At 46.1% G+C, this 15483-nt stretch overlaps 1 protein-coding gene across 1 annotated transcript; it reads left to right on the forward strand.

Annotated features, from left to right (window-relative positions):
* The first annotated feature begins 8930 nt into the window (after positions 1 to 8930).
* On the forward strand, positions 8931 to 11895 carry LOC124660967 (probable staphylococcal-like nuclease CAN1). Its single transcript, XM_047198818.1, has 8 exons — positions 8931 to 9324; positions 9408 to 9463; positions 10002 to 10116; positions 10201 to 10526; positions 10612 to 10671; positions 10778 to 10937; positions 11246 to 11314; positions 11480 to 11895. Exons 1-8 carry the CDS (start codon positions 9190 to 9192, stop codon positions 11579 to 11581), a joined length of 1023 nt encoding a protein of 340 aa, XP_047054774.1. The 5' UTR covers positions 8931 to 9189; the 3' UTR covers positions 11582 to 11895.
* Positions 11896 to 15483: the final 3588 nt, after the last annotated feature.

The following is a 15483-nucleotide window of genomic DNA, read 5'->3' on the forward strand; positions in this document are numbered from 1 at the left end:
AGTCCAAACTTTAGCTATATTATCTTCTTTTTCATTTTCTTCTCTTTCCCACCTAGCACGCAATTCGGCCATCAATCTTATATTCTCATTAATTCTAACTTGGATGGCATTTGTTGTAGTAACAATTTTATTATGATGATTCTCATTAGGCATAACTTTCGATTTCAAGAGATCAACATCAGCAGCAAGACTATCGACTTTAGAAGCAAGTATATCAATTTTTTCAAGCTTTTCTTCAACGGATTTGTTAAAAGCAGTTTGTGTACTAATAAATTCTTTAAGCATGGCTTCAAGTCCAGGGGGTGTGTTCCTATTATTGTTGTAAGAATTCCCATAAGAATTACCATAGCCGTTGCCATTATTATAAGGATATGGCCTATAGTTGTTACTAGAATTGTTCCGGTAAGCATTGTTGTTGAAATTATTATTTTTAATGAAGTTTACATCAACATGTTCTTCTTGGGCAACCAATGAAGCTAACGGAACATTATTAGGATCAACATTAGTCCTATCATTCACAAGCATAGACATAATAGCATCAATCTTATCACTCAAGGAAGAGGTTTCTTCGACAGAATTTACCTTCTTACCTTGTGGAGCTCTTTCCGTGTGCCATTCAGAGTAATTGATCATCATATTATCGAGAAGCTTTGTTGCTTCACCAAGAGTGATGGACATAAAGGTACCTCCAGCAGCTGAATCCAATAAGTTTCGCGAAGAAAAAATCAGTCCTGCATAAAAGGTTTGGATGATCATCCAAGTAGTCAGTCCATGGGTTGGGCAATTTTTAACCAGAGATTTCATTCTTTTCCATGCTTGTGCAACATGTTCAGTATCTAATTGTTTAAAATTCATTATGCTACTCCTCAAAGATATAATTTTAGCAGGGGGATAATATCTACCAATAAAAGCATCCTTGCATTTAATCCATGAATCAATACTATTCTTAGGCAGAGATAGCAACCAATTTTTAGCTCTTCCTCTTAATGAGAAAGGGAACAATTTTAATTTTATAATGTCACCATCTACATCTTTATATTTTTGCATTTCACACAATTCAACAAAATTATTAAGATGGGCAGCAGCATCATCATGAACTAACACCGGAAAATTGCTCTCGCATAACAAGATTCAAGTAAAGCAGGTTTAATTTCAAAGAATTCTGCTTGTAGTAGCAGGTGGAGCAATAGGTGTGCATAAGAAATCATTATTATTTGTGGTTGTGAAGTCACACAACTTAGTATTTTCAGGAGTACCCATTTTAGCAACAGTAAATAAAGCAAACTAGATAAAGTAAATGCAAGTAACTAATTTTTTGTGTTTTTGATATAGCAAACAAGATAGCAAATAAAGTAAAACTAGCAACTAATTTTTTTGTATTTTCATTTAGTGCAGCAAACAAAGTAGTAAATAAAACTAAGCAAGACAAAAACAAAATAAAGAGATTGGGATGTGGAGACTCCCCTTGCAGCGTGTCTTGATCTCCCGGCAACGGCGCCGTGAAAAATTGTCTGCGGCGTGTAGTTGACGTGGGAGTTAGAAATCTTTGTGGTGTAACTTTTCTTCGTTCCCCGGCAACGGCGCCAGAAAAATTGCTTGATGGCGCGTACAGCACGCGTCCGTTGGGAACCCCAAGAGGAAGGTGTGATGCGCACAGCGGCAAGTTTCCCTCAGTAAGAAACCAAGGTTTATCGAACCAGTAGGAGTCAAGAAGCACGTTGAAGGTTGATGGCGGCGGGATGTAGTGCGGCGCAACACCAGGGATTCCGGCGCCAACGTGGAACCTGCACAACACAAACCAAGTACTTTGCCCCAACGAAACAGCGAGGTTGTCAATCTCACCGGCTTGCTGTAACAAAGGATTAGATGTATAGTGTGGATGATGATTGTTTGCAGAAAACGGTAGAACAAGTATTGCAGTAGATTGTATTTCAGTATAGAGAATTGGACCGGGGTCCACGGTTCACTAGAGGTGTCTCTCTCATAAGATAAACAGCATGTTGGGTGAACAAATTACGGTTGGGCAATTGACAAATAGAGAGGGCATGACCATGCACATACATATCATGATGAGTATTGTGAGATTTAATTGGGCATTACGACAAAGTACATAGACCGCTATCCAGCATGCATCTATGCCTAAAAAGTCCACCTTCAGGTTATCATCCGAACCCCTTCCAGTATTAAGTTGCTAACAACAGACAATTGCATTAAGTATTGCGCGTAATGTAATCAGTAACTACATCCTCGAACATAACACCAATGTTTTATCTCTAGTGGCAACAGCACATCCATAATCTTAGAGATTTCTGTCACTTCCCGCATTCACGGAGACATGAACCCACTATCGAGCATAAATACTCCCTCTTGGAGTTACAAGCATCTACTTGGCCAGAGCATCTACTAATAACGGAGAGCATGCAAGATCATAAACAACACATAGACAATAATTTGATAATCAACATAACAAGTATTCTCTATTCATCGGATCCCAACAAACACAACATATAGAATTACAGATAGATGATCTTGATCATGTTCGGCAGCTCACAAGACCCGACAATTAAGCACAATGGGGAGAAGACAACCATCTAGCTACTGCTATGGACCCATACTCCAGGGGTAGACTACTCACACATCACTCCGGAGGCGACCATGGCGGCGTAGAGTCCTCCGGGAGATGATTCCCCTCTCCGGCAGGGTGCCGGAGGCGATCTCTCGAATCCCCAGAGATGGGATTGGCGGCGGCGGCGTCTGCCGGAAGGTTTTCCGTATCGTGGCTCTCGGTACTGGGGGTTTCGCGACGGAGGCTTTAAGTAGGCGGAAGGGCAGGTCAGGAAGGGGCACGAGGGCCCCACACCACAGGGCCGCGCGGCCAGGGGCCAGGCCGCGCCGCCCTAGGGTTTGGGCGCCTCGTGGCCCCACTTCGTCTCCTCTTCGGACTTCTGGAAGCTTCGTGGCAAAATAGGACCCTGGGCGTTGATTTCGCCCAATTCCGAGAATATTTCCTTACTAGGATTTCTGAAACCAAAAACAGCAGAAAACAGCAACTGTCACTTCGGCATCTTGTTAATAGGTTAGTTTCAGAAAATGCACGAATATGACATAAAGTGTGCATAAAACATGTAGATATCATCAATAATGTGGCATGGAACATAAGAAATTATCGATACGTCGAAGACGTATCAATATGCAACTTAATAGTAGCGGTTATACAACTTAGAAATATGAGTATGCAACTTAGAGCATATGTGAAGTAATAATTTACTATCTACAAAACACGACTTAGCACACGTTAGTTGACGCACTATTAAAACAACTTAGACACATGGATAGATAAGTTCGCAATAATGGTGCTTAACTTCACCATAATCGGTGATAGCTAACTTAATACTAGCTAGACAATGGATGCAATTTAACCTTAGTTGGACAATGGACAAATGAAAAATTCGTCCAAACCGATGAAATAGAGACAAAAATCTAACTGCGCTTGTTACATCTACAACTATGTTGGACAATATATGCAAGTTAACCTTAATGGGTATACAACTTAATAATATAAGGTATGCAACTTAACACTAATGAATAAACTACTTAATACTAGTGGGTATGGAACTTAACACTAATGGGTATACAACTTAGCAATAGTGGACATGCAACCGTAGCACACGTGTGAATTAACAATTAATTGCTTACAAACACGACTTATAGTTGTTGTGATCTAAAAAAAAAGACTTATAGTTGTTGCAACTTAACCAAATAATACATGCAACTAAACCATGCATCAGTTGCAACTTAATAACCTAAATAATGGATGCGACTTAACCTTATAATGGATGCAACTTAACCTACTAATGGATGCAACTAAACCTAAGCCTTGTAGCCGTTGCAATTAAATACAAGGAACAACACGAGTCATGACACAAGGCACAACGCGAGCTGCAAGAAGCCAAAGGGGATGCCGCATTAAGATCCGTGGTGCCCAACCCTCCACAGAGCCATGCCAATGGGGAGCCCGATCTCGTCACCTTCCGTCCAAGAAGCAACGACAAATCCGTGTGCAAAATAGAATATAAGTTGAGGAAGGTCGCCACCAAAGGGAATGCCTGGTCCGGAGGATAGGGTGGCTCCGCAGGAGCTCCTGTTCGCATCGGCGGCCTCCGGCAGCACAGATGCCACCGTCAAGCTCAAAGGGCGGAGCCAGGCAGGAACAACAGGGATAGCACGGCTCCGCGTAGATAGTGCAAATAAATATGTATCCTCTATGTAAATCTCCAAAACTTCAATTTAATACTGTACAAGATAATAGTAATACATAGGAGGAGCTGCTCACACGAGATCCCCTAGAGAAATGAGATAGCCTTTTGAGTTTTGCTACCTGTTTTTACACAGGAGCTGCACAACCATGTGCTATTTCCCCTTCCTGTAGCTTCTCGTCTCTACTTATCTTTCTCTTCTTCAACCGAAGTAGCCGGCCATGCTTCCAGCAACGAAGCATAGAAGTGGAGAAAGAGCAGAACTCCACCAGGCAAAAGCAATCACATTACTATGTAGTCTCAATTCTCCTCTTTTTATTCACATATTCACATGACTACAGCGTCCAGCCACACAAATTTACCTGGAAATCGGAAATTGAAGATGACCATTACCACCGCACTTAAAGTCGGAAGAGGGCATCGAAATTCAACTTGCCTCTTGTCGTTGATTGGTTTGGGAGCCAAACAATCCGGAGGAGATCCAATGGAGGGTTAACTCAAGCTGCATCCGGCTGGATTGGAGCGACGAGCAGCGGCGGCCGGCCGGAATGAGAACCCTCTTCGGCCAGCAGAAGGGAGCAGCGGCAGTACGTGTCACCAGTCAGCACGGGGCGGGGCGGGGATCTCCGCGGCGGTGGATCGCCTGCTCGCTGGCGGCGAGTGGGTCGAGCGCCGGCGCGTGGGTCCGGAGGTGGGGCACAGCAGGAGGATGCGGAGCAAGGCACTGCGCCGGCAAACTGGACCAGCAGGCGGCGGGGATGGAGCTACGGTGGTCGGGGAGGAAAGGGGCGGAACCGCGGAAGGGAGGAGCTGGTCAGCTGGATCGTGCGCACGTGATGCTCTCCGTACCTGTTTTGTCGGGACGTGGAAGATAGGCTTGATCGACCGGATCGGACGGTCATAAATCGGATGCTGTTTTGACACATAGCATCCAAGCACTTTTTAGCACTTGGGTTATTATTAGGTATAGATTGTATTCATACTTCGCTTGCCATCGCCGTTGCGGTTGCGATTTGTGAAGCGCTCTTGAAGTGAGCAAACTGATGGGCCTATAGCGGGAGCAGAAACTAGCTAGACGTCAGAAAACTGTTCAAAGGCCGTGACAGCCAACCATTTGTTCTGGATTATAGAACTGCACGATTAAACTCTATCAACTTCAAATTTAGCTAGTAGAAATACAAACACCGACAACCAGGGGAGAAGGCCAGCTGAGACCACCTCCAAGCTCCTGTTTGCCGCCGTGTCACCTCACCGACCACCATGCTTCTGCTCGCCGAGCATGTCGCCGGCCGCTGTGCTACTCTTGCTGCCATGCCACCGGCCGCCGTGCTCCTACTCCTGCTCGCCGAGAGCCTTCGCCGGCCGCCATGCTTCTGCTCGCCAAGCACGTCGCCAGCCATCGTGCTTCTATTCGATGAGAGCTTTGGAGGCCATGGTGCTCCATCTCTCGAGAGCCTTTGCCGGCCGTCGTGTTCCTGCTCGCCGAGAGGTTCGCCGACCGTCGTGCTCCTGCTTGCCAAGTGCGTCACCCATCACGGTGCTCCTGCTCGTCGAGAGCATTTTCCGGTTGTCGAGTTGTTGGTCGTCGAGAGCATCGCTGGGCGCCGTGCTCCTCGCCGAAGTGCTGTAAAATAAGCAACTAATACAGTTTAGAATATTTTCAAGCACGTCGACTGGTAAAATAAGCAACAGTTTAAAATAGTTTCTGCTGAAAATTTAGAATAGATTCAGTTCACAGATTAATCAGCAAATGTTTGTTCAAAGAACCCAAATGGGCACTAGGCGGTTTGTTAGCATCACCATATTTACTGTACAAAGATTTTACTCATCTGGGAACAAAGAGAGAACATGAATAATTACTAGGACCATAGCTTTATTCTCAACTAGTTTTATCCATTCTAGAATCCATCACTAGCAAGTCGACTGCAATGTATAAAAGCATGTAATAAGTCATATGACTACTAGTACAGTCTACCACTTCACTAGCAAGTCGGCTGCAATGTAGCTAATCACATTTTCTATCCAGACCACTTCTCTACCCAGACAGAATATGAAATTTTACTACAGCTTATTAGAATACATGTACGGCTGAGATTAGACTAAGATTAGATCTTCTTGTAGTCCAAGTCTTGTTCCCTCATTGTACCTCTATATATACCTCCAAAGATTCATGGCAATACAACACACAATTCTATGGTTCTACAATAAGAGGAGGTACCAGAAGGGGATGCCGATGATGACAAGGAGGCGAAGCGATGGGAGCGTGTGACTTCTCCAGTCGCAAGCGTTCGCTTCACTCCCGCTACGACTGAGGGAGATGTTAGAAAGCTTGGACTACAAGAAGATCTAATCCTAGTCTAATCTCAACCGTACATATATTCCAACACAGCTAGCAATAGTATAAATCCAGATAATAAGAGATACACCACTGTCTGCAAGTAAATATAGAAACTTTACTGGCATTTCTGCCAAGAGTACATGGAGCGTACCTGCTAATACAGTCAACTGCCGAAACAATTAATCCAGAAAAAGGAGACCAACCACAGAGCTTAAATCTGAAGCACATTCACACTTGACTGACTAGAAAAGAAGAATATGCTCACGCAACCTAGCAAATAGAAGACGGATGTCATTATATCGAACAACTTCAGAAGCTAATCATGTTGAGACATTCATACTGACAGTAAAACCATAAATGTATTGAAAGAGTATTTTTCACCCGAGCTAAGCAAAATGCACAGAAATGTTTCAACTAAATAACCTCAAGAATATTACATCAAGAGTATTTTTTAAGAGCCATGACCTTGTTTCAAAATGTGTGGAAGATTACCCTAAGCCTGGAACAAGAGTGTTCGTAACCTTCTCCTTTTGCTCAAGGCCTGAACACCAGACCACTATCGTCGTCACCGGAGCGGAGCAGAGCTCAAGGCCTTGGGCCGATGCGGTCGGGGAGGACGACCTTGGGGCGAAGCGGTAGGGGAGAGGCTTGGGGAGGAGGCGATGCTGCCGGGGAGAAGCTTGCTCCGGTTGCCGAAAGTGGGGAGGAGCCTGCCCGTGGGGGGTGGACGCGTCGCTCCCAGCGTCGCCGCCTCCGTCGTCGCCAGAGCGAGACGCGGAAGCGGTTCCCGACCACTTCACTCGTGGAACCCTCTACCTGGGTTGGACGCGGAATCGACACGGAACTGTAGGCTCGTGGGCGTCCAAACGGCCAGGTTGGCTAACCCGGGTCAATTCGGCCCAGGGTTTGTTCAGCCCGAGAAAAGTAGGGGAACCCAGGGGGAATCGCTGTAGCCAAACGAGCCCTAAGAGGTTCTACCACAAGTGATTGTAATACTAATTGTATTTATACTAAAAATTTATACTTTATTACAACTTACTACTTAATTTGCTTACTTTCTTAGACTATTTGAGCACATCAATGCATTGCATAATGTCAATACAGTTTCTATTTTCTTACAAAGGCCTAACATAAAAAATATATAGTTACATTAGGTGGTAGTAAAAGTGATTTTCCTTTTTTGATAGTTCCCTTTGAAAGACCATTAGACCAAAGTTTTCGTAAATATAAAAAAGCCAAAATTGTATCTCTTCTTAGATTAGTTCATGATTCTTGCAGGTATTATAACGTGTGTCCACATGGATGTGTGTATTTAAGAATCATTTAATATATGTGTATGTATCGCAATAACACTAAAAATATCTTGAAACAATTTCCAGTGCATGAGTAGATATACTGCATAAGCGAATAGGAAATTTTCCATGTGAAAGTATCTCTTTTAGATTGAAGTATAAAATGGACACACTCAAACCAACCACCAACCGATGCACACACCCAAAAGCATCTACGCTCACCCCGATTTTGTTGGCTTGCTTATGATGAGGGGCTTTTACGCTCACCATTTTTTTTTAGTTTAATAGCTATAGTTTCTTGATTATCTCAGAGCATACCATTATTCTTGAAGGAAGGTCCAAGGAGAAAGATGAAGAGGGGAGTCGTCTTTATCGGGCATCGCCATATGGGATGGAGCCACCATGCTTCTCACTTCACCCCCTCTCAGCTACTGCTCATCGTGACCCCCATGATGGGTTGCCCCTATGTGCACTTCCAAAAGACCGAGCTGGTTGATTAAGTCTCGAGATTGACACACTCACCACATGTGCCTCCATATCGACGAGAACAACGTCTCTCACTATAAGATACACATAAATTGAGGTTTAAATTTTGCTGATTAAAACTACCCAACCTTAGGTTGGTTCGGCCTCCTCCGTACCTGTTGATTTGGTCTTATCGCTATGGCAAGCATACAGAACTCGGTCTCGCCATTTTCCAAGCAAACATAACCTAAGTGAGGTGGCACACAAAAATGCTTGACACCACAGAAGTCTCAGCCCCCAATAATGCGTTTTCTCATCAGCTAGCCGAGGTGGCGCAAGAGCACCCACCCAAATTTGCATCATCAACCGGATGACTCCTCCTGGTTATGCCACCTAGCTTGGAAGATACTAATATTAGCAAACAAATCTCACCGAAAGCGTCCGGAAATTAGTCGGCAACAGCGACATGTTGCCATGCCGACATGGATTAAGTCGTTGTAACCACTTGCAAATCACCCTGAGCTTATAAAACTCTGTCAACACACCCTGCACAATGAATCCTACTACGCAGGGCCGCTCCTCGCCCTCCGCTTGGCAGATCTCAACAGCTTTACCTGCGCTCCACCTCGTGAAGCGAGCCGCGATTCCTTCCAAAACTGCTCTCAGAGCCTCTGACGACGACGCACACTGTCAGCCAGCCCGCAGATCCACGCAGCAGGCTGAGCAGCAGAGACAACTGAATTCTTTTCAAATCCCGGAGCGGATTCCGCACAGAAGCCCACAACCACACCCCACCCGTCGAATCTTCATCTTCCTCCTCGTCGTCGCAGCGGCGGTCATGGGGAACAGCATATACCGGTTCCTCTGCGGCGTCTGCTCCGACCTCTCCGACGCCGCCTTCACCCCGCACGGCGCCCACGACTCCGTCGCCAGGCTCGGCCAGGACATCCTCAATTTCCAGCGAACCAAGCAGGTACCCTGCCTGAACCTCCATGATTCATCGGCTCTGCCGTTGCTACTGCTAATTACGAGCTGAATTGTTGCTTCTGGTTTCAGGTCCCGGAAGGGCTCGGCCGGCATGTCGTCTCCTCCCAGAACGCGCAGGCCAACTGGTACGATTCCATTTCCCCTCAATTTCGTGTCTTCTTCCTTCCTGAGTTTCAGCCAATTTGTTCCCATCGATTAGTTTAAGTTCATATGACGCGTTTGTCAAAGATCCAGAAACAGCTACTCCAGCTAGCTTCCGTGGATGCGAGGGTTTCCAGGTGTGAAAATGTGAAAGCGACCTCTAACACAAGAACTTGATAAATGGAAATAGCATACATATTTAAAAAGAAGAAGAAAAACCATGGTAGTAGAATTACCTGAACTTCTATGTATTACTTGTTGACATGTCAGAAAAGAGAAAGACCATAGTTTTACACAAAGAAACGGATAATTACTGGTAATTAAACAAAGAAATGAAGAATTCAGTACAACGAGCAGCTGCCAATGCCTTTTGTAAACGGCTGAAGGTTCCGGGAGGTTTCCTGGAATTAACGATGAACGCTCGTCACTAGTAGTAGCAGAAAACGTTGCGATCGAATAATGTTGTGATGTTTCCTTTCTCTGTTACTGAATTCCGTTGGTGTGTTTTTAATGTAATCGAAGGTACAAGAAGCTGCAAGTGGCATGGAAGAAGGCCAGGCCGACCCCGACGACGCCGGAGGACGCCGCGCAGCTCGTCGTGCTCACGCTCAAGAACCATCAGAAGGCAGATGTCGAGGTATAATGCTCATATCCGTTCTATTGAAATCACACCCTGCTGTCTGCGCGATATACCCTTGATCACCCATGTCTGTTCCTTCAGGGCTTCCTCGCCTTCTACGGCCTGCCACAGCCAAACGGGGCAGCACCATCGGCACCAGCACCATCAGCTCCTGCCCCGGCGGCTCACACCACTGCCCCCACGCACAAGCCAGTCAAGGCCGAGCTGCACACGCTCCCGGTGGACGCCAAGGCGGTGGCGGACGGCGACACGGTCACCGTGTACGTGGACGTGTCTGAACGCGGCGAGTCCGGCAGCGTGCCCGCGGACATCAAGAAGGCCGCGGCGGAGCGGACCAAGGCGCGCGCCAAAAGGGACTACCCCACGGCCGACGCACTCCAGAAGACCATTGCCGACGCCGGTTACAGGTAACTTCAGATTGACATAGTCCATCGATCAGCTGTGAGTTGAGGGTTGTGTCAGTTCTGAAACATTGTGAATGGTAATTTGCAGGCAAGTCCCGAACGCCAAGGGCCAGGAGGTGCTCGCCAGGAAGTACAGGATCAGGCTAAGGTTAGTTTCGTTTTCTACCACACTACTAAGTATAACTGATTGGATGATCAAGGTCAAATGGCTTGTGTGCATTTTGTTGATCTGCTGGTGTGTGGATAAAATGCAGTGGGATTGACGCACCCGAGAGTGCGATGCCCTATGGCAAGGAGGCGAAAGAGGCGCTCCTGAAGCTTGTGGAGGGGAAATGTCTGACGGTGCACATCTACGACACCGACCGCTACGGCAGGTCCGTCGGGGACCTCCACGCCGGTGGGGTGTTCGTGCAGGTAAGGAACTACAGAATGTGTATTATCTTTCAGAACAACAGCTTGCCTCGTGGAAGCAACTTGACTAGCAAGAAGATACGAAACACATATTCTTTCCTTAAGACATGATAGCCTGCATTCCTGTTAGCTTAATAGCTGTGTTACTTAGGGCCATGAAAAGGCTTAGACGTTGCACCTGAGTTGAAGCAAACTGTTGCTTCTGCATTCTGCTAGGAACACATACTGAAATAGTTAAATCCTTCTCGAAAGTCAACCGCTTCACCGAACCACAAAAGATACTAACAAATATCCTATTTCTTTCTACGCAGGAGCAAATGTTGAAGAAAGGCTTCGCATGGCACTACGCTGCCTATGATAAACGCGCGGAACTTGCCAAGGTAAATCGGTACTACAAGTCCATATATACAGCTAAAAAGTACTATGATGTATATGATCACTAGCTTGACTGAACAAAATCCGTGGAGATTATGAAACTATTTGGAATCAAATCATGCACGCAAAACTAATGAAAGACACTAATCATACCTTTGATCTACCTGCAGTGGCAGAGTCAAGCGCAGGCCGCCCACAGGGGCCTGTGGGCGTCGAAGAAGCCACAGGAGCCGTGGGAGTACAGGAAGGCCAAGCGCAATGGCGGTGCGTGATCGTTCGACAGGCTGCATACAGAGCTCTTCCATATGTTGGAGTACTGTTAATTGTGTGTATGTTGTAACCATGAACGGCTGATTGATTCATACCCTACACTGCTGACTCATAACCCAGAGCAGCACCTGCACCTCTGTACAATTAGTGTGTAGTAAGAAAAACTAGCTAGCGCAGGGTCGTGAAGCAGGAGGGACACATTGATTTGTTGGCGTGTTGTGTTGTTGTATGTGATTTGGGTAACAATGTTGTACACTTGCTCGCATTGGACCGCTGATGTTGTTGTAAAACAGAAACTGATTTCTGGGTTTTTTTTTTTGATATGGGAGCAAAGCTCCAGCCTCTGCATCAATAGATGTACACGGCCATTTTTTATTAAAAGTATTGAGTACAATAACATTTACAATTATGGATCAGATAAGGTAGATACATGAATCAACCAAAGAAAGATGAGGCACATAATCAGGCTACCCATTTTGTATCTTATTAATATGCCGCCACTCAGTAGCCTGAAAATAGAAATCCTGAACAACCGTCTGCTTATGTGCATCCAATATTCATATCCTTCCGCTGATTCTCCGGAAGGAGAAAAGTTCATAGCTGCATCCAGTGCGTAGTCTGATGAATAATCTGCAAAAAGTTAGTTCCCTTCTGGGTTGTTGAATTTTCAGTGAAGACAATCCTAGATGTACTGTTTGAATCGAAGTGCAATATTACTGTGTTCCAATAGATAAAAACGGCAAGAGTCTTCAAAGAGTGTGGTTGATGAAACCGAATTGGTGAGGCATGTGGGAAGCTGCGCACGGCTAAAATGACCAAGGTTCAGGAATCAGTTGTTGCTTATGTCGCGTGGCACCTCTGGTAGAAACGTTCTAGACCTGTTTTCGTTAGCAAGTCTGCTGTCTCTAGTGCATTGCACAGCTGATGCATGAGGATTTAAAATCCTTTGAGTTAGGCAGCAAGGTGTAGGGTCTGTTTGTTTGGGCTGCAGCTTTTGAGAAGCAGCTGTAGCTGGTGAGCTGTGAAAAAGCAGCTGTGAGAAGCATCTGTTGAAATCAGAAATTTGATGTTTGGCAGGAACGCTTTTTATGGCTGCTGCTGTTGGATTTAGTAGTGAAATGTCTGGAATGTCCTTAAGATCTGAAGACGTTGTACAAACACACTTGAAACGAATTAGCTATTTGTATGACAGTATGAGTATATTTGAACCAATGTTGATTTGGTGACAAATTGCGTTGTATGAGATATGAAAATGATTCCTTATATTGTTTGTTTGGGCTTCTGCTTCTGCTTTTGTAGGCAGAAAGGTGTAGGGTCTGTTTGTTTGGGCTTCTGCTTCTGCTTTTGCTGCTTTTGGGGTCCAAAAAGCAGCAGCCCAAACAAACAACAAAATTTTGCAAAGCACTTGTGAGAAGCGCTGCCACAAAATACACTGCAAGGCGCGAAGCAGGTCGGAACCTGCTTCCCGAGCTGCGCCCGGCTTCCCGAATGGCAAATGACCGAGTTGTCCTCTACCCTTCGTATTATTTACCCCAAAAATGCCACCGCATATATGTGCTCCATAGCCTCCCAAATCAGACCCGGCCCGACACCCCCTCCCCATTTTTCCTTTCTCCCCGTTCCCGTCAATGGTGGGCTAGGGTTAGGGTTTCCCCACCCCGCCCGCCGCCGCCGTTCCCGGCCAGCGCCGGCGCCATTCTCCGCGGCCGCCGTCCCTATCGTCCTGACGCGCTCCATTCCCATCCTCTGCCCCATCCCAGGAGGTCGTCTGCGAGCTCGCGCCCGTCCGTCGAGGCGCCGCCGTCCCTGTCCTCCTCCCGCTCGGGCCGTCCCTGTCCTCCTCCAGCTCGGGCCGTCCCCGTCCTTCTCAAGGTCACCGCCGTCCTAGGAGGTCGACGCCAAGCTCGACCCGTCCCCGTCCATGTCCCTGTAGGTCGGGCGCCAGCGTCCTTGTCCTCGTCCAACTCATGCCGCCCTCGTCTCCTAGGCCAGGGAGGAGATGGGCTCCGACGGCGTGGCCCCTGGGGCGGCCGACTTCGAGCTGATGCTGCGCGCCTTCGGCGACCGCTGCCAGTTCGACGCCGCCGACGAGGCGTTCGACGAAATGCTCCTTCGTGGGCTCGTGCCGGGCGTGGCCGCGCTGTGGAAAAACCTGATGTGCAAAACTGCTCAGCTTGGCCTCCTCGCACGCCCGTGTCTGGTCCTCACCGTCGCCGGCCAGCAGCTCCACGTCCGTATTCTGGAAATAGTACTAGCATGTTGACATGAGCTCTTTGCAATCTGAGTAATACTAGTATGTATGTATCTGGTATGCATCTGTACAAAATTTTCTAGCTCTTGGTTTAGTGCAAATTTTAGTTGTGATTGTTTGTGATATTTTGAATTAAGAAAGAACACAAACAGCGGTAAAACTCCGGCATGGCGCATGTGTGTTGCGGAAATTATCCAAGTAGCTGATTTTTATTTATTTAAGTTCTACACTCATAATCAGAGCAAGCCGATCTTGAATATATGTAATTATTTTAGGGCAAGCCGATGTTGATTTGTGCCAAATCAATATTATCTTAGGGCAAACCGATCTTGAATATATGTAATATTTTATATTTAATATGAACAAGTCTCGTAAAACAACAACCAGAATTAGTTGATTCGTGTCAAATCAACATTTATACAACTTCTTCAGCATTCAGGGGCATTTCAGAGATTACATCCCTCATCACAGCTACAGCAGCCATTAACAGCATTCCTGCCAAACATCAAATCTCTGCTTCTCACAGCTGCTTTCCACAGCTGCTTTTCCACAGCTCAACAGCTACAGCTGCTTCTCAAAAGCTGCAGCCCAAACAAACAGACCCTGAGGCTACAATGTCATCCATCACGTTGCATGACATCACACCTGCAACATTCAAAGTCATGCTCCGGTTCATGTACACTGATGAATTGCCTGCAGCTGAGCCTGAGGGCTCTTCTGTTGAGATGTTTCAGAATCTACTCGCTGCGGCTGATCGGTATGCACTTGACCGACTAAAAGTTATTTGTGCCCACAAGCTATGGGAAAAAGTGTCGGTAGATACAGTTGCAACTATCTTAGCTTGCGCCGAAACCCACAACTGTCACGAGTTGAAGAACAAGTGCATTGACTTCTTTGCAGTGGAGGAAAATTTCAAGGAGGCATTGTTCACAGATGGTTATGCATTGCTAGTTCTGAAATTCCCATCTATTACTGCTGAGCTCAAAAGGAGGGTTAGGGCACACCACGTCTATACTTCAGGCATTCAAGCATAGCTCCAGTATGGTGGTTCGGTATATATATGGCAAGTAGTCTCACATCAGGTCAAGCATACAATATGTGTTTGCTGAGCAGGGAGCCTGGGAGCTCAGATGCTATGAGTAGTCGAGTACCGATAAGTGTGCGCTCAGAGAACTCAGATGCATAGTTAGGGACGTCGTGTTAAATCAGCGTTTACGTCACATTTTTGCTTCTGTGCTGGTTTAGACATGCCGTGCCCTGAAGCTTTTAGGATGTTCACTTTTGCTATGCTGGTCCGTAAATAACTACTATACTATTTGGGAACAAACATCTTTTTTGTCAAAATTTTGAGCCTCCTTGAGAATTAACACAGTTGTGACACGTGTGTATCTTGATTGTTTTGCTATTCCGTGGTGCTTTCTTGGGGTCGTTTTGGTGCTCCGTAATATTTATTTGGGAGACAAGAAGTTTATTTCCTGCCCGCTGCTTTGGTTTTGGGTTGTTCTGGGTGTGGTTGTAGCTTGATTTGGTGGTCAAAGCGGTGCTTCCGTTCCAATGAATCAATCCAAAAACTTCACCGCTGTGCATCGGGCTTGGAACCAACAGGCGGATTTGCCCCTCCTCTTTCACCTCTCCCATCTTCTCCCTAACGAT

The sequence above is a fragment of the Lolium rigidum genome, chromosome 6 (genome assembly GCF_022539505.1).
Source record: "Lolium rigidum isolate FL_2022 chromosome 6, APGP_CSIRO_Lrig_0.1, whole genome shotgun sequence".
NCBI lineage: Eukaryota > Viridiplantae > Streptophyta > Magnoliopsida > Poales > Poaceae > Lolium > Lolium rigidum.